A 25,378-nucleotide genomic window follows, 5' to 3' on the forward strand; every position below is an offset into this window, starting at 1 on the left:
AGCAGTTTTAATCCCTATAGGTTTTAAATGGCATAATTTAAAGTGTCAGGAGTTGTGCAGAGTGAAAAGAAACCAGCAAGGATGGACAGGAAGAATTAATCTCATATGTATGTGAACTTGAAAACGTTGTACCTCGTAGGAAAACCTTCCTTCTCCTCCTTAAATGAAGTATGAGGTAAGGATAAAACCTGAGGTAAAACCAGTAATCTGTCCTGGGGGGAGATGAGATACACTTCCAACATACACATGTTCAAAAATGAAAGAAGAGATTATTGAAGATGCAGTTTAAACATTTCAATTTTGTGATAAAAGTAAACTTTTCTTTCTACATGTCAATTTTCCTTTCATTCTCATCAAACGTCAAGAAAACTGGTACTCTTTGCACAGCACCCCACCCCCACCCCATAGAAACAATATTTCGCTGTGTGTGCTTGTCTTGACATGAGGAAGCAGAAGTCAGTTCTATATACAAGTAATGCCATAGGAGCAAATGCAGTAGCTTTGTGTAACTGACAAACACACAGTGACAGAGATCAGGAGAGGTGGGGGCCTAGAGCCAGGAAAAGTCTTCCCCTCCCTCAGCAGCCTAGGAGTCCCTCAAAACACAGGGAAGACCCATGGGACAGAGTTTGTGTCAGTGCCATTAGACTCCAGAGTGGTGCCTATCTGGTACAGTTCCTGCAGGATCAGCTAGAGTAGAGAAATTCAGAGTTTTAAAGGATGATCAATAGTTCCATTTAGGCAAGGCAAATGAGGCAAAAATTAGGAAAAATAAAGTTCTCTATCAGGACAGTAGCAATTCTCATATGATGTTGTGCTTTCTGAGAATGATCACATGACAACTTTATCCTTCCAAACCAGTCAACATGAAGATATAAGAATGTCAAACAAAGGAAAGTAATTTCTATAACAGAGAAATTAGGGAAGGACGTTAGACATTTTTTCACATTTATAGATGAAAGGACATAATGATGGCATCATGGGAATATTTAGACTCTGAGGCATCTCATACAAGTGAATGCAAGTTTGTAAAGCTTGAATAAAAAACTATGACTCAAGAGTTGTTGGTCTGGAAGAGCGAAAAGGATGCTGGCACATTGCCAGGCAGGATGAATTTTGGAAAGTGACTCTTCCAGTGGTTTAAAATCTCAGAACAGAGGCCAAAAACAAAAGTGAAGGAATTCACTAACATGCAATCTCCACACATACATTCTTAACTTTTATTCAGATAGCAAGAGAAAATGCAATGTGCGTTCATAAACCCATAATGAAATTTTAATAGCACACAGTACAACTGCCCATCCAGGTAATGTGCAGGTAAAATTGGGCTGCATATAAATCACCTCTGAGAAGTCAGCTTTGTTACTAGCATCTATTAATCCATCAGAAATAAAATTTGCAATCATTTTCAAACATATGAAATAGTTAAATTAATTGAACTAGAGTTCATATATCTGGAGTTACAAATTGTCCAAAATAAGCCTTTTCTGAAGAATTATCTTTAGTCACTTTTAAAGAGAAGACAGGAGGAAATGTGAATTTCATTTTCAGATGCTTAGAGAAAACACACTATAGTTTAGTTGTTCAGTATAGTAACCTAACTAATTATAGTTTGATGTCGCAAAGAAACAACATATTTTGAGAGCATTATTAGAGAAAGAATTGAAAGAGCTGAAGGAGCTTGCAACCCCATAAGAACAACAATGCCAACCAACCAGAGTTCCCAGGGACTAAACCACTACCCAAAGACTATACATGGACTGACCCTGGGCTCCAACTGCATATGTAGCAGAGGATGGCCTTGTTGGTCACCAATGGAAGGAGAAGCCCTTGGTCCGGACCCCCAGTGTAGGGGAATGTCAGGGGGCAGGAAGGGTTGTGGATGGGAGGGGAACACTCTTATAGAAGAAGGGGAAGGGAATGCAATAGGGGGGTTATGTCCAGGAAACCGGGAAAGGAATTACATTTGAAATGTAAATTAAAAATCCAATAAAAAAATCTACTTTCTGTGATTCATCACCTTTGTCAATGACTTCTTGCCCAAACAGTTTGTATCCCTGCTAGTCAGTAAATTTACAACCTGCAGATGTGTCAAACAACAATGGCTGTTTACATAGGCCAAGTAGTTCATCAGCCCAAGATTACAGCCCAGAGTTGCTCACTCTTCTCCCCAGACCCCACAGGCAGAAAGCTGGAGGATTTCAGGGAAGAGGTGACTACAACCTCCTGTCTGTGGTTCCAATTGGAAAAACGTTATCAATCAATTCCCATAATCTATGAAAAAGCATCTGTGGTTGATTGCTTCACAGAAACATTGTCAAAACAATGGCCACAGTGCCTTCCAGACGCTTTGCATCTCATACAGGTGCTTATCCAACACAAGTATACCAGCTAATGGTACTCACAGATGGCTTCCGACAGGCCCAAGGGAGTAAGAAGGGTCTTCAAAATTGAATAGGATAAAACAAAGCACTGCTGTGGCTTAAATTTTTATGCAAACTTTTGAGTATACTGGCTAGCTAGATATTTTTAAGAATGAGAGAAAGGAAGACTAGAAAGGATGGTAAGAAATCCCCCAAGTGAGAGAAACCTCCAACTATTGTCTCTTGGAGGACTCCAACTCCTAGCTGTCCTAACAGATTATACTCTTCAGGAGAGAAATCCCTTTGCACAAGACATACCACATGGCAGACAAGCGTATTAATAAAACATGAGGAAGAAAAACTTGATTGGCGTATTTATAGCTAGCTCTCTTCTATGCTAGCAACAAGCTAACACCTTTCTTGTGTTGTTCTCTCCTTTTGTCTCTGTTTCACAAACTCCTTCTTCCTTAACTAAATGGGTTTGTGAACATATTTCTTTCTGTTCTGGAATTCTTTCTTGTTAATGCTGTGGAAAAAGAGAGCGTTGTTCTGTGTGCTGTCACTTGATGTAAATCCTCTGCTAAGTGGATGATTCTTTATGACCCCATGATCCGGGGTACAGACAGGCATGATTAGGCTACAATATCTAGGATATAGAATATCCTTACACAAAAGAGGCATGCCTTCCTAAATGATATGTGTCAGAATAAGCTAAGAATCTCCCCTTACCATCAGGACTCCGAAGTGAGTGAAGTGGTTGCACAGACAGATGGTCTCACCAGCGTCCGAATCAGAGTGGGCCACACATCCGGACGTATTCCATCCTCCAAAACTTTCTGCGGGAGGAAACAATGAGTTGAAAACAGCAGCAGCTCGGTGCCCTCTGTAAGGGATGGGCCCTTGTGCCTCGGTGCTTATCTGAAGCACGTGCGTCATTCTCGTCAGAATCAAGACATAGAATGATTTAGATTGCTTAAAATTCCTCTCAAAATCATTCAGGCAGTTGTTTCAAACTGTGCTCCACTGAAATACCTCGGGGCTTCTGCAGATGCTCACATTAAAGTTTTAACAAATTTTGAAATAGACTTCTATAAAAACTAATTTTTTTCCCACCAGTATGTGCTAATGAGCTCTCGGAAGACCAAAACGTTTTTCCTCTCTGGGATCAGACTAACTTTTTAGAAAGACATGAAAATAGGAGGTGGGCTTAACCTATTTTGTGCTGTACACAGTAGTTACCAGTATAAAACCAAGGGCAAATGGCATGAACAAAGCTTATCTGACATCTTGGCATTACATTTGTCTACGTATTTAAATATGTTTGGCACAAGATGATATTTTTAATCAAGTATGCAAGTCAATCAGCAACTCAAAAGATGGGCAAAACACAAACCACAACTAAACTATCCATCTGTCATCAGAACATCGGACAGAGCCAGTATGGCACCAGGATAGATTTATTAGTAATATGTATGGTATTGGGAGATCCATAGGGAAGACGCCTCTTGGGAGGAGCTTTCTTTTTAACAAATCCCTTATCGATTGCACACACTTCTATCCAGTAGTTTGTTGATTCCTTACATGTCCCTTCCTGTATTGATTGCTCAATATAATTTCGGAGGTCATTTTTTTTTTCAAATAATCTGTGTTCTTTATAATCACTTCCTTCAGTAGGCTCTTTCACTCACTTCATAATTTTTGTGACCTATAGGTGTCAAATCACCTCAGCAGCCTATGTTTAGCTGCAAGTGGCACTGGAATGGCAGTGGTTAGTTCACTCAGACTGTGAGTCAAATATGCTTACTTCCTGTAGTGACAAAGTGTTACTTTAAAAATGAGAATTGGTTCCCAAGCTGTCTAAACTGTAGTTTGAAGCTCGCTTGCTCTTAAGTTGTGGTTTGGGGTGAAATGGAGGGGACTGAGGGTGCTTGAATACTTGAAATTCTATTCATCTATATTAAGCCCCCCAGGATTTTACAACTTACTGTTTTGGTTCAGATCCCAGAAGGCACAGATAGGTTGATGCACTTCCTAGATGAACATAAAAATAAACATGAAAAATCATATTTTAAATTGTTTTAAAGCTGCAACTGACCAGTACCACCATGCCAGTACTACTTGACCAGGTCAACAGCTTGGGTCGGTCTTCTCTCCTAGACACTTCAAATGTACATCAACTGGGATCCCCAGGAAGAATGACACTCACTTTTCTTAAGGACATTCACTCTGTGTTCCATCATGAAATACTGACTCTATTCTTATTCTTCATGTCTAGCCAAGCTTTTTATAACTTAACATTCATGTCATCTTCACAATTCTCACATATGTCTAGGCACCAGATTGCATTACTCACAAAACATAGCCAAAAAATAGAAGCAACCCAAGTGAGCATCGGTGGATGAATGGATAAAATCTGGTGTGTTCTCCCAATGGAGTATCAGCCAGTCTTTGAAGGAATGCCCTTCAGGCAAGTGATACAACACAGATTGACCTTAGAGACCACTTCTGAACAACTACTGTACAGTTCTCTAAGGTGACTTAAAATAAAATTACCACTGCTGGAAAGTGGAATGAATAGAGGTTGCTAGAGATTCCTGGGAGGTAACAACAGGAAAATGATGTTCAATGGGGACAGAGTTTCCGTTGAGGTAAATTAAATAAACTAGTGGATGGTCGCTACTGTTGACAAATTAATGCAAATGAACTATCTACTTAAAAGATCGTAAGTTCTACTAAGTGTGTTTCACTCTGGGGAATAAACAAGTCTTCCTTTGTGGATGCTGAGGCAAATAAGACCGAAGATGAGTAAGGAGGTCTCTGAGGCTTCGTGATAAGGGGTAGTGAATTCAGTGTTCCAACTCCAGATCCTCAGCTATTATCGGCCTGCTCACATCCTGCCTGGTAATTGTGAGACCATTACTAAGAAGCTCTATAAAAGTGAATACACTTGTTTGTGAGCTGAAAAGGATAGGACATCTTTCTGTAGCACAGAAGTGGAGAACAGAGAAGGTCCTGAGGTAAGAATGCTAAACTTGGCAACATCTTAAGCCACTGCACATCTCCCAAAGGACAAGTCTACTCTCTCCAGTTGTCCTTTGAGTTTCCTCAGTTGTAATTACTTTTGACTTTAAAATTAAGAAGAAGACAATCACAACTCCTGTCAAAAACTGTGTCTGTGTCCTTGTATTTGTGTCAGGCACTTTATTAAAAACAGTAGCCTTCTTGATCATTTCCATTCTCTTCTGATCCTAGGGTACCATCCAACACTATTGGATGCTGCCATTCATGGTGCCTACCTATCTGACCAGCCCATCTCCCTTCTAGAGGATGGTTGTCATCTGAATAAAATGTGTTATCATGGTTCTCTGTCATTTACCATTATCTGAGATAATGTGCACTCCCCAACCACTACCTGTGGCATTTTCTTACCTGTGTCCTGGTATGTTTGATTTTGATTTGAACCGGATCTTTCAGATTCTGGATAGTAATGTTTCCAATGCTGCACGCCATCACATAACTCACTAGGATTTTTCTTTGAGATCCAACATCCTTTTAAAGAAAAGAACAGATTGCGTGCACAAGTCATAAGCACACACTTTCATGCTCCAAAATAAGCAAACAGTCAGCAACTTTTACACTTAAGATCTTCAATTCTAGAACATCCTGTTTATGACTTCCAATTGCTGGCTTTCCTGAAGGGTCTCTGCTATTTCCCTTATTACAACAAATATATTGAGTGCACAGCACGAAGCAGCATTATAAGGGATTGTTCGAAGTGCTCTATTCTCCATCACTGGGATGATGCAAGCCAATTGACAACTGAAACAATACAAACTCATCAATCATACATACTCATAAGGAGCTGTGAAACAATGAGATCATTTCCCAACTCTAGAAAACAGATGAAATTATTTACAGTATAAAAATTAAAAAGCGATTCATCATTTATACCCATGCCAACAGCCTGATATGTTTACCATCGGTTGAATTTGGTTGGACTAAAGTCCTTCTCAGAACATCTGCCTTTTAGTCTTTTGGACTTGACAGCAGCTGAAGATTTCACAGAGAAATTAAGTGGCCAGAAAAGTCCCTGGATCTGTGTTTTCCAATGAATTGGAGCACCTATTTGTCTTTCTAGCAAGTTCTCTGGTTTTCTCTTTCATTCTTGTTTTCTTGTCAAACTTGAATGTCTCTATGCCACAGTTTATAAGCCAGTTGTATGAAAAATAATTGGACAATCTCCTAAATTTCAAATATAATTGTAAAGTAGAGGTTTTGATTAATTTTTTGTGTCCATTACTATCAACACAGTTGACTTGGGTTGGGGGTGACCAGCACATATTGAAAATGCTCCTATTATTTCTAGAGCATGGGGATAATATACAAACCTTTTACTGGTTTTTTGTTTGTTTTATGTTATATCTATGTCTATATCTATATCTATCTATCCATCTATATGTTAGTTTACTTTCAAAATTCTAAAATTGTACTACTGTAGAAGCCTCCTAAAATATATGCACATATGAAAGAAATGTAAATGGAGTCCCCAAGTAATAAGGAAACAAAACACTAATTAGACATGTTACACTACAAAGCAAAAACTTGCAGTTCCAGAAAAGGCTATTTTTCTTGAGTTATTGGCTAAGGGGTGCTCATGGAAACCCCAATTAACGCAGGCTATTGTCAAAGCTACAGATCACTCTCCACAAACTGATAAGGTCCTACTGCTGAAGACAAGACACATTTCATCAAGCCTGAGGAAGCTGAGCTGGTTCCTAACTCCAAGTTTGTAGAAAAGTCAAGGTTCCATTTATATTATACATAATATTTTAAAAACCAGTTTCTAAACAATTTGCAGATAAAATGTCTAAAATTTTGGAATTACATTTTCCCATATTCGTTTCCTTTGTCCCACCCCTCTCTCTACATCTCTATCTCTCTTATTCTCTCTCTTTCTCTATCCCTGTTTATCTCTCCCTCTCCTTCTCTTTCCTTCTGCTTCCCAAGTACTGGGATTACAGAAGTGTGGCAATAGGCCCAGTCGTTTTCTCCTCCTTTAACTGAGTGGGTATGGAATGGCCATACGAGAAACATTCCTATGAACCTGAGACTCAAAATGCTCTTCTGCACAGGGCACAAGGCTGAACAAACACTAATATCTTGAATTTAACTGGTAACTCTTCTTCTAAAGAAAGGATCCAGCAAAACGCTCTCGATGGGGTTGGCCTCATAAAGGCAACCCAGGGTCACTAGTGTTTGCTGGCAGTGGACCATCTAGTATCTGAGCTGATGCCAATAAAAATGATAATATGTGCTTAGCACAATGCCACCCTACTCTGCGGATATGAGAATGCCAAAGGTCATTTGAAATACTAATGGGAAAAATGATTAAAGCCAAGAATGCCGCTCATTATGTAAAAGGTGCTTCCTGCTGAGTTAAAAAAAATCCTTTCCTTTGGTGCACAAATGCTTTAACTCTAGAGGCCTCAGGGTCTGGAGAACAAAAGGATTAACAAATAATAAATAGTAGCATCATAACTAACTCAAGTTCTCATTAGATAATACATCTTAGCCTGATATTTATTTTTAAAACTCAAGTAAGTACATACTGTTAGATGAGAGATTATTTGAATAAAATATTTAAACATTTATATTATTTTTTAATTTAGAAAATATAGTAGGTTAATTTTTCTATAACTGTTGGTGTATTTCAAAGGAATCTGAATGTTTTAACCTCTGAGCAAAGATAGTTCATTTAAAATTGGGAAACTAAATAAATTCAATGAGTTCTCACCTGGAAAAGTCCAGTTTTGTTGAAGAAAGTGAACTGTGCTCTTCTCACCAATATGGAATCCTCAGGACTTAAATTCTCAAGCAAATTTGGAGGCAAAATCACAGATGCCAATGGGTCTGCCTGTCCATTCTCGAAGTCCATCTGGCACACACAAACGCAGTGGTAGAATAGTCATCGTGAGGGTAATGGTAGCCCAGTCCCCAGGCTGAGTCAGATGACAGAACATGGCAAGGACCACAATATAAAGTGGCAGTGTTGGCCTTGACCTCTGCAGAAGTCTGGAATTCCTGGTTAAGTCTCTGGTACTCAGATGCAGAGATGGCATTTGGAGTTGAAACAAGAATAGTTTGATTCTAAAGCACATCCACAATGCTAGAGACCAGTGAATATTTTTCAAGAACGAGAGTGAGATTTTAAAGTGTCAGATTTTGATGTCCTTCTCCATAGACTATGGGCTCAATCCAAACTTGTTTAATGTCAGAGATCAGTTATCTCTGTAAAGAGACAATATCTGTTTTTGTCTTGCTTTGAAATCATGACCTTCATTTGTAATAAGACAAGTGCAGAGGGACATACTTGGGATGGGGAAGAGTTACACAGAACAACTCAGTCGTTTTTGACACTCGCCCTGGTTGCTTTATGGACTACAGACTGAAAAACAGCTAGACTAAGAACAGCCTCAGGTATGATTTTCCTTCAAACGATAATTCAGGCCTTAGAGATTGTCTGTCTTCATAGTATGAGATGACACTAGTGGAGCTTGTACTGTTCAAATAGGGAAACCCCTGGCAAGTCCCCAGACCCTTAATCTAAAAAGAACAAAAGAGTCTTGCTTGTATCTCATGCCTAGACCTTTTTCTCTTTTCATTGTGATTTATCTTAAGAGGTAAAAACGAAACAACCAATTATATTCCACTGAGATCCCCTCACAGATTAGGAATGGTGTTGCATTTATTGGGTTCATTGTGCTTGCCAACACTGACTGGAATAAGGTAGGCACTTGGAAGTCACTAGCCGAGCTGTGACTTTAACAGACCCGAAGGGGTCACTCAAGCCCCAGATTACTTGTCCAGCCTCATCTTGTCCTTGGCTGCTGCAGAGCCTCTACCTTGTGGCTTTGAAACACATGATCCCAAGAGCAGCAGTCACGGAGCACGTAACTAATCTACACATGCCAGAGCCCCACACAGAGCCTATCATCTTAGAAGCTCAAGGACAAGGCCCAGAATTGTTTTTAATATGTATTTCCTGGACTACTAAAGTCCAGTACAAGAATTGGTGGCAAGGAGAAGGCTTCTCCTATGCCACTTCCCACCGGAAGGTTGGTAATATGACTTTTATCTCTTTAAACTGGCTCCCAACCCATACTTCCAACATGGCGGTCTGTACTCATGCCCTAACATTTAGCATCTTCTCACATCCTTTAGAAGGTACACTTCATCGTCTAGGCTATGAAACATTACCTCCTATACTTATTTCTATTTTACCTACAGATGCCAATGCCATTTTAGCCAACATTCAGAGTTATCTGCCATCTCATAGACCCAGACTTCCTTAAGTATCTAATATTAAGGAGCCAGTAAATTTGTTCTGTCTCATTAGTTGGTTAAAATGAAAACAAACATGGATTTGTTACCTGGAAATATGAATCATTATTGCTTGGAAGGCCAATGCTAAAATTTGAAGGTGCATTGGTTCCTGGCATCAGGGATGAGACTCCAAGGGCCAAATTCTGTGTCTCAATATTCACGTGTGGGGTGCTATTCAGGTCTATTTTGAAGGCAAGCTCATCAATTGTTTTTAAAGCTCTAAAGAAGTGAAAATGACATCACTGTTAGATTAAACCGTGTTTTAGGTACTTGTCACACAAGAAAACTCTAATAAGGAAATTATCTTTAAGTTCTTTGATCTTAGTGCATACAGTCATAAAAAAAATCGCAAACCCCAATGTTATCAGCTAAAACATAGAATGACAGTAATTGATTCATCCTCAAGGAAACTGTACTGTCTCATAATCATCATCATCATCATCATCATCACCACTACCATTATTATTATTAATAGCAATTTTATGTCCTTTGGTGTTTTGCCTGCATGTGTGTCCATATAAAGATGTTAGATCCCCTGGAACAGGAGTTACAGACAGTTGCAAGCTGCTGTGTGGTTGCTGGGATTTGAACTCAGGACCTCTGGATGAGCATTCAGTGCTCTTAACCACTGAGCCATCTCTCCAGTCCAACTGTACCATCTTAAGGGCAATCAACAGGAATAAATTTTGTTTTCCAAAGATATTATTTGAGAAACCAAAAGATTCTGCAAAAGCGTTTGCAATGAATTCAGTAGCGATCAGATAACCTAAAGAACAGGCTAACAAATACATCTTAACCAAAGAAATATTACTTAAAGGAAGGAAAGAGAAGAAATTAAAGACCCCAATGTCAATAACAAGTAGAAATAAAGTACAAAGAAATAAGATTATACCTGTCCTAAGCGTTTTCATTTTAGAAATTCACAGAACTGTATAGAACAGCAGGCTCACTGTTACAATAATCCCAGATAGCCACAGTTTTAGAATGAAAATATATTGCAACATAGCGGGTATGCTTTGGGGGACTTTATATTAGAAAGTCTAATTACTTTGTAAATTATACTTCCTTCCAAAATAGAGAGCTTTAGCATTTCCTTCATAACTGACCTTGGGAAACACCTATGCATCTCAGAGTCATGAATTATGGAGTGTGAGGACACAGCATGTGGAGAGAGGGAATGTTGTCAGAACAGGCAGGGAAGGGATACTTACTCAGTAGAAGACTCAAGCAAATTGCTATCTGAACTGCTTAAGATGTTAGAAAATATATTCATGAGAGTGGAACCAAGGGTTCTGTCGATGTTTTCTTCTTTGTTCACGATACGCTTGACCTGTTCTACAATGCTGTTAATGTTAGCCGAGGTGAGGTTCTGTCCATCCCCAGTTAAGTCTAAAATCTCATTGGCCACTTCGTTTGATTGTCCTAGAAGGAGGGAGAGAAACAACATGACGCATGCCTGGGGACCTGGGACATTTCTAGGAATAGATGGTATAAATAGTTTATTATACAACTGGAGGAAGTGGGCATTCCATGCACTCCCCTCCCCCACCTTTATAAGGTAATACTTCTTTACACTAAGGGACAGATTTCTTAAGTATGAAGTTGTGGTATAGGGATACAAATGATTGAGATGGATCAATGTCACCTTGAAGTTGCTAAGTACATGCTTTCCACTTTAAAAATAATGCAGAAATATGGGAAAAATCGATAGAAGTAGCAATTCGCACATTACTTTTAAATATTCCGTGTAATTTTCTTAACAGTTTTATTTCCCTAGGTTATAAATATAACACAAAGCTAATATGCAGAAATCTATGATTTTCTTACTAAAATACATGGAAGATTCATTTGCTCTAGTTTTAATATTACAGTAATACCGCACAGCGAACATCACATCTGAAGAGAATAAAGCCTTCACTATGATGAGGTCATGTCACTATGCCTTTGGCGAGGGAAGACAGATTGAACTCACTTGAACAGTTGGAGGCATCGATGGGGCCCCAGAAGGTGGATGTTTCGTTACAGAGGCTGTAATAATTACCAAACAACAAAGTGGCATTTAAATATGCGACATTAATAAAATCACAATTAACAAAGGCAACTGTTCATTTTCAGCTAGATTCCCTTTGAAAAGAATGCTATAAACGACGGTAGGAATCCCTATTGGGAAACCAGTCAGTAGTTTGCCCTCTCGAAGGGAAGTACTGACTACCTCCTGCATCCTGGCCTCACATACACTGTCAAGTGCTGCTTTAAGGACCTTTACTGGAAAACTCAAATTTCAATTTCACATAACTCTAGACAGTAGATTTCAATCCACGTTTGTAAAAGAGGAAATGCATTTTAGAGAAGCCAAGGAATTTTCCCAAGACCTTGAGCCAGGAAGAGGTAGGGCCACATTTCAAACCTGCGTCCATAAATCTTAGAGCACTTCTCTCTTCTCCACAGCAAGTGTCAAACACAGCCCTGGATGCCGGAGACTCACACTTAGGCACTTTCTGTTCCTGAGTCCCAGAAAGAACTAACTGGGCCCCAGGCAGAGGGTGGAGGACGAGATATGTAGAGTGGTTTGGCCAATCCATGCAACGGTCTCATCTAAGGTTTATTAGACATGCAGGGAATTCTTGTGTCTTGGCAGTCTGTGTCAACAGGCTGCCCAACCTGGATCTGATCTTTGTTCCCCTCCTGCCAATTCTCTCTTCCCCCAAATGGATAAGAAGTCATGGAGGTTTTGATGCATGCTCCGAGACCGAGTTGGCTGCAGGGTTCTTTTGCGGTAGAGCCCCACTTTGGCTTTCCAATTTTCTCAATCTTTTCTTGGGGAGAATCGGATTAACTCACTGTTCGGAGGAAAGCAGCCTTGTAGGTAATATTTATTTCCTCATATCTATCCACCCACATGTGTGTGATTCTTGTCTTGCTTCTCAAATCAACACAAGGAATGAGTACAGCTATGACAGGGATCATAAACTCAGACACGTGGCTAGTCAAAAGTCAAAGGAAGAATTACCATGTCCGCATCATAAAGAAGCCAGGCTTGTTTGGACAGGGTTGTTTGTAGACAGAGGGAGAAATGGCTGTCCACTTGAAGCCTTCTGGATCCCCCAATGTGTTACACATACCTAGAAGAAAGTGAGAGCTATTATGAGATAGACCAGCCCTTAATTTTCTGAAGTTAAAGGTAGAGAATGAAAACCAATGACAGTCCCGGGAATTTAGTAACTATTTATATACTACCAAAATAACCAGTGTTTTATATTTAGAATTTTCCAAAGTTGGCAAGGACATGCATACCTTTGAGACAAAAATTATAATACTTTACCAAAACCATCTGATAATAAAAGGACATTGTGTAGTAATGAAATGTATGTGCTCATTCCTGTGAACCATTAACTACATATTAGTAAAGGAATGACATTCAGAGAATAAGTAGGGCAGGGATTGAGAACCAACCTGAAAATTTCAAAATGTGCTGTAATCAGCTTAAAACGGGGGAAGGAGGATCAAGCTGTGCACGCAATGCTTCCTGGCTAAGCTGTTCTTGTGGTGTACACGTCCCACATGCTTACTGGGAAAGAAAAACCAAGGAAGTTTCGACAAGCCAGCTTCACCTGTCTTATCTCTTTCTCCAAACTCTTCCACTCTTTGTGTGAAAATACTCTAGGTCAGTGGTTCTCAACCTGCGGGTCGTGACCTTCCAGGGTCAAGCGAACCTTTCACAGGGGTTGCATACCAAATATCGTGCATATCAAATATTCACATTAAAATTCAGAGGAGTAACAAAATTACAGTCATGAAATAGCAATGAAAATGTTATGGTTGGGGGTGGCCATAAGGTGAGAAACTGTATTAGGGGTCACAGAGTTAGGAAGGTTGAGCACCACTGCTCTACATCATTGCAATAGCAAATATGATTCAGATTTTATCACTGAAAGTGTTAAAGTCACAGCACGACACCAACCACCACAATAAAACCTTTCTTTTTTTTTTTAAGATTTATTTATTTTATGTATGTGAGTACACTGTTGCTCTCTTCAGACACACCAGAAGAGGGCATCAGATCCCATTACAGATGGTTGTGAGCCACCATGTGGTTGCTGGGATTTGAACTCAAGACGTCTGGAAGAGCAGTCAGTGCTCTTAACCACTGAGCCATCTCTCCAGCCCCCCAATAGAACCTTCCAAGTGCTAAAGAAACAGCAAGTCTTTCTGAGAATGAATGGGAACCAACTGGAAATTCAAATGACCTTCCAAACTGCCTTTTGAATTTAGGAGGTTTTAAGCTTTCATTTTCCAATGCAACAACCCTTTGTTCAAAGAGTCACTTCTAGACAAACCTATAAAACAATATCAAAGGACCAGTATAAGTTAAATACCCAGGTATGCACAGAAGGCTGTCCTAAGATTGTCTAGCCCTTGAGGACAGATGGGGCTGGTCCCTCAAGGGTGTGCACTCTTATCTTTCCTGCCATTTGTTACTGTGCTTCTTTGCAGCGACCTTCATGTGTGAAACGGGAGTTCTATGGAAGCCTGCTTGTGAGAAATCATGTACTTCCACAGAGCCCCAGATACTGTTTAGTACTTCTCGACTGTGGCTACCGTTTACACGTGTCCATGGTCTCTGTTACAGGTATTTGCAGACATGGTCATTTATCACACTGGATCTGGCCTTGGTTGTTTGCAAGCTCAGGGGGTGGAGGGTGTGAAGAGTACTTCAGCTTCCTAGTACACCAGAGGCAAAGCAGCAAGATCTTCTTTTGTCCTGATTTCTATGAAAATCCCTAGTGAGAATATAACTGCTCCTAGACTAACACCAGAGCAATTACTTTTGTTGCATATGGTTTTAAATATTTGTTTGTAAACGTATATACCATTAAGACCCATCCATTCATTCATTCATCCAACAATTATTACGTGCTCGTGGCCAAGCATTTTTTTTCTTTTAAAAATAAGATGCCATTGCATGTTAAAGATCAAAATATTTAAAGAAAACATGAATAAGAATGTAGCTAAGCCCAATAAGAGAGTATTCTCTTCTAAGGTATGTGAGGAACAAGGTTTCTTAACAATCTGATGCAAAGACTAAACCATGACGATGTCTATTCCATATGATGATTTCAGAAAAGGCCTCTAAGGAGAGGTGGTTTTGTGGCTATCACTGAAGTTATGTTGGTGAAGGTGAGTGGGTCATTACAGTAAAAGGTGTGTACACAATCTAGCTATGAAAGCATGGGTGCTTGGGAGAAGACAGGCTGGCTCGCATGTATCATGGGAGCTTAGGATGGGGAAGGTGTGTTGCTGAGAACTGATTCTCTGTTCAAGATTCCCGGCTTGATCCTGTGAAGGCAATAGCATCATTCACAGAGAGAGAACACAACAGTAAGAAATGTTTTATAATAAAGACCTTATCTTCATTAGCTATTTCATGAGAGTACTTATAAATGCATATAGACAGCTTTTTAATCCCATAAATGGAAGCCAAAGATAGTCAAGGTTATTCTGGTACTTTGCTCCTTTTAGGATGAGAAAAGATAAGAAAAACAGTTTGCTTCCTTCATTCCCTAAGATTCCAAGGTATTGAGATAATCTTTAATGTAATGTTACACATTTTTAACAGACTCCATATAACAAAATGTTATCATTAAAAATATACTTTTCGCGGATAGATAACAGAAGATGTGTGTGTGTGTGTGTGTGTGTGTGTGTGTGTGTGTGTGTGAGAGAGAGAGAGAGAGAGAGAGAGACAGAGAGACAGAGAGACAGAGAGAGACAGAGAGAGAGAGACCGAGAGACAGAGAGAGAGACCTAGTTAACTCTGCATGTGTAAATCACATAAGCTGAACTCACGTACCCAGCTGCTTCACGTCCACTTTGCACAGCCTTATGCCATCCTCTAGTGATGCGTTATTTGCTGAAAGCTTTTGTTCAATCATCTCTCCATTCAGGCTGACATTATTGGTAGCATTGTAGACTAGAAGGGCCCAGAGCACCAACCTAGAAAAAAGATATCAGAGAGAACAGTGTTCCTCGGTTGCTCACTGACTTGGACTTTTTTGGTGGGAGAAATAGAACATGAGTGCCATATGCGGTGGTTTGATTAAGCTTGGCCCTGGAGAAATGGTGCTATTAGGAGGTGTGGCCTTGTTGGAGGAAGTGTGTCACGGTTGGGCTGGGCCTTTGAGATCCTGTGCTCAAAGCGCCATCCACTGCGGAAGAAAGCTTTTTGATCAAGATAACAGAATTCTCAGCTCTTCCAGCACCATGTCTGCCTGGATGCTGCTCTTGTTCCTGCCATGATGATAATGGACTGAAGTTCTTTAAACTGTAAGCCAGACACAAGGACACATGGAAACTGAAAAGCTCAATGAAGGAGTCTTGGCCTTTCTCTATGGTACAAACTACAATGTTCACACTACCTGGAATAGATTTTACAAGATAGTCCCCTTAGAATTTTATAATGGCACCCCAGTATTTTTCGGAAATATTGATATTTTAATATCAACAGCTCATATATTATATAATAATACTTACAGTATCTACTCAACTCAAAAGAGGATATAGTAAACTTAATTCTTCTTTTTGTTTCTGTATACACAAAACTTAAAATTTCAGATAAAAAAATTGAATCATTGTATTGAAATTGTTGTATTATTTTTACAAATAAAATGCATGGCCGTATATGGAGCTTTTTACAAGTGCTCTGTATGGTGGAAACGTGTAAAAGGAACACTAAAAATATACGGTTTGACTACTATGATGCTGCAAATGGTTGTAGAATTTATGAGCTTGGAATTTTTCTGAATCAAAGGAATGTAGGAATCAAAAAAAATGTAGGAATAAAAGAGTAGATTTTAAAAGCCCCGTCAAAACATACAGCTAGGCTATCACCACAGTTTTTACCAATAGCAAAAATCCAAAGGTAAAATTCAGTATTGAGGTGAAGGTATTGGATGTTATTTTGTCAGGCAAAGGAGAATTTTTTAGTGCTTTACGTGACAGTGCTGCATTTGTATTTCCTCCCTACTCTGAAGAAAAATACTCTTATCGTCTAGATTGGTTGCTATTCACTCGCTCACGAGAAGAGAAGGTATTACATCCTCAAAGCACAGAGGATGGCACATTCCACTTATGAAACTTTGTCTGTAAGAATAGAAGTATATACAGAACTAGCACATTTGTGATACTAAAAGAAGAATAAGGAATAAGGAAAGTATTTATTGTTCAAGGGTTAGATGTAGTAGCTACACAGCCTGTCCTCAAGGACAAATCTCAAGGACAAAGTGGCACGCTCTTCTCTCAAAGGCTTTTACTTCTAAAAACGATCCATTACTACACACTCACACATAAGCCAGACTTCAGCACGAGGCTAGCATAGATGTGGACACATGGTGTACAGTGAAGCCCTGATCACTTTCTAAATGGCATATGATAAGGTGTCTTTGATTAAATGGCTGTCAGAAGAAAAGCATTGCCACTCTGGTTCCTGAGAGCTCACAACCATGTCCAGGACAGCACCCTAATGATTCGTGGGAACATTCCAATGCATTATTGTGGGTGTATTCGATACATGAATAACACGAACCATTCAAGAAGTAGCCCACATTTTTGCAATCCTTATCTGTGTTATTTTTCTTTCCCATCTGGAAACAGACACAACTCTATGGTTCTACAACGGTCAAGGTCTATCTCTGTTACTACCAGCCATTCGTTATTGGTATAAGCCAGACACTCTGGTTTCAGGTTCCCTGCCTGTCCAAGCAGTGAAATGCAACAGCATTATCTGATGCTGGAACTGCCAGAGTGAATTGAAAGGAAGAGCTTGCGGAAAGAAATAGAGTAGACTGTGCAAAAGGAAAACTAGGAGAGAGACCACAAAGCCTTGTCAGTGAGCACGAGAGCAGCAGAGAATGGGTTTTTGAAAAGAGGGGGAAGCTATAAAAAAAGACAATGCTGAGAATTTTTAACAAAGGAAAACCAAGTAAATGTATTTTCCCACAAGTAAGATTGATTCGTTTGCCCTATAATTTTCTGTGAAATTTATTCAGTGGTTTGAAAGACCAGGAAATGGAGATTTTATTTATTTAAATGTCTTTTGTGCAAGCGCTTCTGAGATGCTGACACACACCCACTGTAGCTGATGTCTAGTGTTATCAGTAAATAGGAACCTTTGTGAGGAAGCTGGTGGGATGCTCAGCTCCTAAGGAAGGGAACTGGTCTCACTCCAAGCTACCATTGTCCCAGATGCTAGATAAACACCCACAGAGGATTCTAGCTGCTGCTGGATCCATTGATGGAGCCTCAACATGATGTAATAAGTGTGTGAAAGGACTATTTTCCTAGGAGAAGGAGAAGAATAGTCTTGTCATTTACCACCCTGAAATATGTTACTCTGTTTTCAAATCATAAATGACTGTCACAATGAAAACCTAATCAGACAGTGTGATTCAGTTTATTGACCACATACAGAAATGACAAAGTTTAAAACATTTGTTTTTTCAAAAATTAAATAGAAAGGGAAAATAATAAAAGTTTTCTGGTCAACTCTCAAATAAAATTTTATGTATATTTCTCGTAGTAGCCATAGTAGACATCATTATCTTCAAGGATGTTTTCTTTTCATTTTTAAAAGAAAATTCTTATTTATATTTTGAAATGCATGTGGTGTGTGTGTGTGTGTGTGTGTGTGTGTGTGTGTGTGTGTGTGTGTGTATTGGTTCCATAGACCATATGTGGAGGTGAAAGGATAACCAGTGAGAGTCAGTTTTCTCCTCATACCATGTAGGTTCTGGGGATCAAACTTGGATCATTAGGCTTGGCACCAAGCATGTTTACCCGGTGAAATTTCATCACCCAATGGCTACATTTTTATAACATCAGATCAGTAAATTAAAACCTAGTAAGCTTTCTAAGAACATGCACTTTTCAAACGATTCTTACAATTCTATGGAGATCCATTACACAATTCTAACACAACTGTTTTTTTCCTTCCATGCAAGGGCAGATCGTTATGTGCCCACTGGTTTGCGTAACCACTAATCACCTATGTGCTTAAGTCATGATCTTGAAACAAATTTCAAAATGGAGCTTTTAAAAATAGTGATGACTGTTGATATTAAAATACTTGACTCCTATTATTTATATTTTTATGTGTCATCACATGTCATTATAATCTTATAACAGAGATATTTGAGTAGTTGGGTAGTTCTGAGGCTAGAACCTAGGACCTAATACATGCTAGACAGGCGCTGTTCATACACCCTGAATTTTGCCTCCTATCCAAGAACTACTTTCCATGAAGGTCTGTTTGGAATTTTGAATAGGGAGTGATGGAGTTTGGTGAGCTACAAATGTTAGCCCCGCTCACCCATCCCTCTTAAGTGCTCTGTTTCTCAAGGCCTTTTGACAGACTAACATTTCTACCCAACTTGTTTTCTCTTTCAGCTTCACATATGAGAAAAATGTAGTGTGCAGCCAGGCTGAGGAAATAAGTTGAATGGACTAGGCAATTAAAATGTTGTTCTCTGATCATTGTTTCATTTTTCCTCTCGACAGCCAAAGTCATGAGCAAAGACGGGGGTGGGGGAGTACACTTTCCAGGTCTCCTCGCTGTTACCTTTTGTCGTCATCCATGACGTCTCTCTTGACTTTCATCCTGTCCTCTCCTAAGTCTTGATGAAAACTGTAAAGACAGATACATGTATCTCTTATCAAGCCATCCACTGTGTTCAGTCAGCAGTAAAACTGGGGGAAGTAGAAAATGAGGATGGAGACGCAAACATAACTTTCCCAAGTGTGTGTTCTGACGTGCCCTGGTCTGCACAAATGGATAACTGTGTATCTATGATCTCCTGGAGACGTACAGTGCATTTTAGCAGATCACAGACCCTAAGACACCCAAGAAAGAATCTGCTTCTTCTATCTCCTGAACTTCTTGAACAACTGACCCCTCTCCTGTATCAGTACATCTCTGACTGAGGTTTAAGTATGAGGTTATGAAAGCATCATCATGGAAACTCGTGTGAGCAATGTTTGGTGAAAACAGTAAGTCGAAAAATAATGAAAGCTCACTTAAAAAAACAGAGGGTGTAAGCAGATTGTTAACATCTTATTTTGTAGAGAAAGCGATCTCTAAACTGGGGTGATACACCCAATGCATACTCAGTGTGATTTACTAAGGAAAGCCAAACGCGATTTCTGTCTGGTTATCTTTTTTAAATTTTGATAAGTTAGAACACATAATATATTGATTCAGTTATACATACTGGAACATATGCCCAGGTATTCAGATACAGCCAGAGATGGGAGGAGCGGAAAAATTAAACCCTTATGTCACTCAGATAATGAGTTACATGTACCTTATATTAACCACATAAACAGTGTAGTTCCAGTTCTGGAAGGTTGCATTGAGCTGGAAGACACAACGGAAAAGGATGAGTTTCAGTAATGCTTAAGAACATTCTTTTGTGAGCCAAGGTTGTCTTCCCTCCAAAAGATGAGTCTCAATACAAAGACCATGGGAAAACACTGAAGAACCACAAGAACAAAAGATGAAGAAAGGGCTCCTGGACCAGCTAGCCACGGGATGAATGGTGTTTCTTTTAACCTTCACATTAATCAATGAAGCAGATACTATACTCCCACCCCAATGCCACCACTTCTTTATAAAGAAATGGAAGTCTGAAGAGGAAAAAAAGCTTTCTGGCACCATCTGCTAATCAACAGAGATCTTACTGAGGAATTCGAGCCAGTGTAGTGGGAAACACTGTCATTTCCTCTCTGTCTAATAGGTTAGTAACAACCCTTCCACTAACACCTTCTTTAGTCTGCATTTAATAAGTATTGAGATGAAATCAAACATGTTTTGTAGTAATTGGCATCTCATAAAAACACCAGGAACAAGAAAAAAGTATAAACAGAAAAAACTATGTCTTTGATGAAGCCCAATGTCATGGGGACTACCTACGCCAACGTTGTAGAGAGATCCTGCTCTCTTTAAGTCATCTTCCAAAGCTTCTTTAGATCTTAGTTCATACACTTCTTTAGTTTTTATTGTAAATATTATTAAAATGCAATGAAAATTCTAGAACATATTGACAAAATTCTGAAAATTGTTTTGTGTAAAATTAGGTCATTTGTGCTTTATCTAAATTTAGTTCTTGGGGCCAAAAGTATTTCAGATTTCTGATTCCCCTCCCCCAATTTTGTCCCCCAAATTTAGAATATTTGCATAGGCTTCACTGGTTTATCCTCTCTAAACCAAAATACCAAAAAGCTCTGTCAGATTTTGAGTTCTCAGGTTCGATGATCCCCGCCCTCTAATGGGTATTAGGGATATCACTCATCCTTACTGTTCTCAAACAACTACTTTGGAAGCTTGAATCACAAGTGAACGGTAGCTGATAATGCTTACCCTCAGATGACAATGATGCTGGGCTGCAAACCACACTGAATGCAATGTAAAATTGCATCCTGTCTAGGGGCAAGGTTTCTAGTTAGAGCTCATTTTCACGATTAGTAATATTACCCATGGCTCGAGAATGGAAACAAATAATTTTATTTTTAGAAGTCATTCTCCCCGTAAAAACAAATAAAAAAGAACACCATGGAAAGAAAGGGGGATGCAAAGAGGCACCCCTTTCCACAGCCTGCTTCCCATCTGGAAACTGAGCACACAGTTATTGCTTCGATCCATGAAGACTACTTAGGCTCACTTCTGTATCCTCTACCCAAGACCTTGTTTCTGTCTAGTCGTATACTGTTGTTACGTTTTCTATTTTATGTTTAATTATTTATGTGTGTCCTGTGAGGGTGGGTGAACACGCGTCTATCAGTGCAGTTCCCATAGAGACCAGAAGAGGGCGATAGATCTCCAGGAGCTTGAGTGGCAGGCATTTGTGAGCCACCAGAAGTGGGCGCTGGGAATGGAAACTAGATGGTCTGAAAGAGCACTATCCACTGAGCCCCTCCCTCTATTGTTGTTGTTGTTATTATTATTATTATTATTATTATTATTATTATTAAGCATTATTTGTACAGTAATAAGCGCTTTGGTTTCATTCAGAATCTTTGCAGTCTATAAAGAAGATACAGTTTTAAAGCAAAGAGTCAATAGAATAATTTCACTTACCCATTCGGCTACTTTGCTCTGCACTCTTACTTCAGGGTGATTCAAGTCATTGTGAATCACAACAGATATTCGATACATTATTCCGTCTGCATGTTGGAAATAGTGTTAATAATTAATCATACCTTACATGTGGGATAAACAATACAAATTCATCATCACATCACTGCATATAACAAAAGGACACATAGGCACAGGAAGTTTTGGGCCAATTTTGATGTCAAAATTTCTGTTGCAGGTGCTTAGAAGTATCTCATGATTAGCTGACTCTTACAGATATTCTATGGCTTCTAAATTATCACTTAGCTATGACTGTTACAGTAATTGCAAACTATTTTTTACTTCTATAGATCCCTGATACCTAGGACTGATAAAGTGATAATTTTTCCATGTGAGGCTTGATTTTTGATACTATGAAATTATGCCTTTTTGTATATGATTTAAAATGGTAGTTTGAAAATAGGAAATGGTAAGCGGAATTCTTAGCAAGATTTAAACTGGAACTGAACCAGTGACCCTTCTGCACCTTTCCTCAGGCCCCTCTCCCCAGTGAAGCATATACTTTTAGTTAAAGTATTGGGCTGGATTTTATTTAATTTCTAAGGACAGCCTCTTTAACAAAGCAGAATGGAGAATAACAGGTAGAATCTTAACTGGTTTAATGGGTTTTATAAAGAAAGCCATGTTCTGAAAACAAGGCTGGATTTTTGTCTTAGTAGTTCTTTAAAGAGTTGAATATTTTTGTCCTCGTGAAAAATGAGCTCATCACAAAGGGCTTGGTAGACTACAGGAGCCAGCCCTGTGCCGCAGGGCACCTGACTCAAAGTAGCCAGGGGGGTGGAGGGCATCCTTTTAAAACAGAAGCTAAAGAGAAGGGGAAAATGGGGACCTGCCATTATTAGCCACCGTACTCCATGCTTTTTAGGTAAGTCTTCAGCAAAAGCATAAAATATCTAGAAATATATAAGCAATGCTGAGAAGCTCATTCAATGACAAATTTGGGGAAACAGTACAAAAATATATAGAATTATGTTTCTGGTATATCCCACCCATACCAAAAGTGCAAAAAATCCCAGTCTTATGTCTCATGTGAAATAATAGACATTTCTATCTTCTCATACAGCTATAAAAATATGGAAAATAAGTTCAGAGATTGGTGAACTTAATTTATACAGATGAGGTTATGTCAATGTCTAAAACTCCTACCGTTTTAGAAACCTTGACTTTTATTTCCCTTCAGAGCATGCTCTGAATGGCGACTATTTAGAACGCATGTAAAAAGAGAGGGTAGGGGTTGGGGATTTAGCTCAGTGGTAGAGCGCTTGCCTAGGAAGCGCAAGGCCCTGGGTTCGGTCCCCAGCTCCGAAGAAAAGAAAAAAAAAAAGAGAGGGTAGTAACTCAAGTTTTATAAAACCTATACCTTAGGTCTCATCTCATCAAATCAGGGGCCTGGTAAGTGCCTTTGAGGATATTCGAGCTGCAGAAGTCCAACTGTGCCAGTATCCAAGGGGTAGTCTAGAAACAGTGGCAGATCCCTGAAGATTATCCACGAGCTACCACTAGATGGAGTACTAAATATAAGTAATTATTTTTCTCTTATATTGAAAAGATTTCAGAACAGTAAAAATGTCAATATTTTAACCACTGACATTTCTGAACATTTACGGAAGCATTCAAATATTTAGCCCAGTCACTTTCTATTTTAAAGGTTCCCTGCTCCACTGTTTTTCAGTTCACTGATTTCATAAAATGTAACACTCAGCATCCGATAACCTTAGTGCTTTTTAGTGTTGCTTGTGAGAGATACGGATAGATTAATAGCACAAATTAACTACCATCTGTATTACAGATTCTCTTGTGCTATGAACAATTACCAAGGAGTCTCTGCTTGGAAACCTCGGTATTAGAAAGTTAGCTAAAAACTTAGTGGGGCTTATTTCGTACTTATTTAAAATGTTTTGAGTTATGTATTCAATGGGTAACTATGTACAACCATAATAACCAAAGAACTTGAGTGTCTACTGGCCGTCTGGTGACAGGGAGGGTTTTGTTAAAAATGAATTTGTTTAAACATTGTTACTGGGGGGGGGGGGAAATGCCATTAAGAAACACAAACAGGCCCCTGATGCTTTCAGAGCAGCAAGTCGTTGCCTACAGATAGAAAACACTGGCGTGATATTCTAATATGAACGCCAACTGTACATGACTTCAAACGGTGTGTGTATTGTTCTAACGATGGCGTATAGACCAGAAGAGCCTCTGATAGACTTTTTTAAGGGAAGAAGCAGACTAAATAGGCATATATCTATCACCTTTCCAGTCAGTAACTCTTCTAGACACATAAAACTTCAAAGAGCTACTGCAGATACTGTATTAAAGTAGTACTCTCCACTGTAGGTCTCTCTCCTCGCCACCATCCAGGTTTCTTGAGGAATATTTATTACCCATAAAGTTACAACATACGGGATTGAAATGATGAGCTTAAATATATTTGTTTGAAAGGCAGGGCTGAAATTCAACTCAAATGTTATTTTAGATTTCACATTGTTCTTCCAAACTGGCCAGTAGGCAATTATGAAGTTGCATTTATGTGACAGGTGCAATCTGCAGAGCCTTAAGACGTCTGGCATGCCAACCTACAGTGACTGGTGGACCCCCACAAGTGTCCTGTAAGTGAACTTGTTATTTGACTCGCTGAACACATGTGAGGAACTGGGAAGAACAGTGCAATTGGCACTTGTGAACTGGATTTTCAGAACAGTAGTGAGAACAGGTGGAAATAGCTCTCTGGCTGGTTTGCTTGTGCGTACAGCACAGACATTCTCTGTTCGGTTGGATTGGTTTTGGTTCAAAGCACAGACAGCATCATTTGGAAGTAATCAGCATGCCAGCATCATCTGGGGAGAAGGTCAAGGAGATTGGGCAAAGATTCATTATTTGTGGAAATGCCTAGACTATCTATAAAAATTTGCCTAAACTCTCTTTGTATATAATATTAGGTATTGGATGGAATTTCTATTTAAAATGGTGAAATGAGCTTTGTAAAGAAAATAGGGACAGGACGATTAGAAGTGATTTGGTTGGCATAGTGAGGTAGACTATTTGATTATCAAGTGGTCTAGTGCTCTCTCTCTCTCTCTCTCTCTCTCTCTCTCTCTCTCTCTCTCTCTCTCTCTCTCCCTTTCCTCCCCACTGGTAGATTATTATTGATGAACTCAGTAAAATTCTGAGAGCTCAGAATTAAAAGGGCTGGATGGACAGGGTAGAGATTTGACAGTTATCTCAATCTTTCCAGTCATGGAAAAATATGATTTTCTTATATATCAGATGATAGCCTGAGAATGTTTACTGTAATGGTTTCTCAAAGGATAAAAAAAAATGTTGATAATATGTGAATGACATTAAAGGGTCTGGGACATGACATAAATGTGATTTATTTACAGAGGAAAAAATAATCTCTTCTCAATTATTTTAAATTAGAACAGAGGGAAAATTTATGTGGATGTCG

General features: G+C 39.2%; 1 protein-coding gene across 6 annotated transcripts in view; it reads right to left on the reverse strand.

Annotated features, from left to right (window-relative positions):
• Positions 1–25,378, reverse strand: part of Adgrg6 (adhesion G protein-coupled receptor G6) — a 149,728-nt gene that overhangs the window by 30,500 nt on the left and 93,850 nt on the right. For all 6 annotated transcript variants that reach the window (XM_087554502.1, XM_087554481.1, XM_087554492.1 and 3 more), the window contains 12 exon segments: positions 21,874–21,959; positions 20,102–20,154; positions 19,360–19,425; positions 15,598–15,740; positions 12,757–12,868; positions 11,719–11,774; positions 10,958–11,168; positions 9,794–9,965; positions 8,158–8,298; positions 5,793–5,912; positions 4,349–4,394; positions 3,093–3,199 (listed from right to left, as the gene is read on the reverse strand). In XM_087554502.1, coding sequence (XP_087410628.1) covers positions 3,093–3,199; positions 4,349–4,394; positions 5,793–5,912; positions 8,158–8,298; positions 9,794–9,965; positions 10,958–11,168; positions 11,719–11,774; positions 12,757–12,868; positions 15,598–15,740; positions 19,360–19,425; positions 20,102–20,154; positions 21,874–21,959 — 1,313 coding nt within the window.

The sequence above is a fragment of the Rattus norvegicus genome, chromosome 1 (assembly GCF_021556685.1).
Source record: "Rattus norvegicus strain SHRSP/BbbUtx chromosome 1, alternate assembly SHRSP_T2T, whole genome shotgun sequence".
Lineage (NCBI taxonomy): Eukaryota > Metazoa > Chordata > Mammalia > Rodentia > Muridae > Rattus > Rattus norvegicus.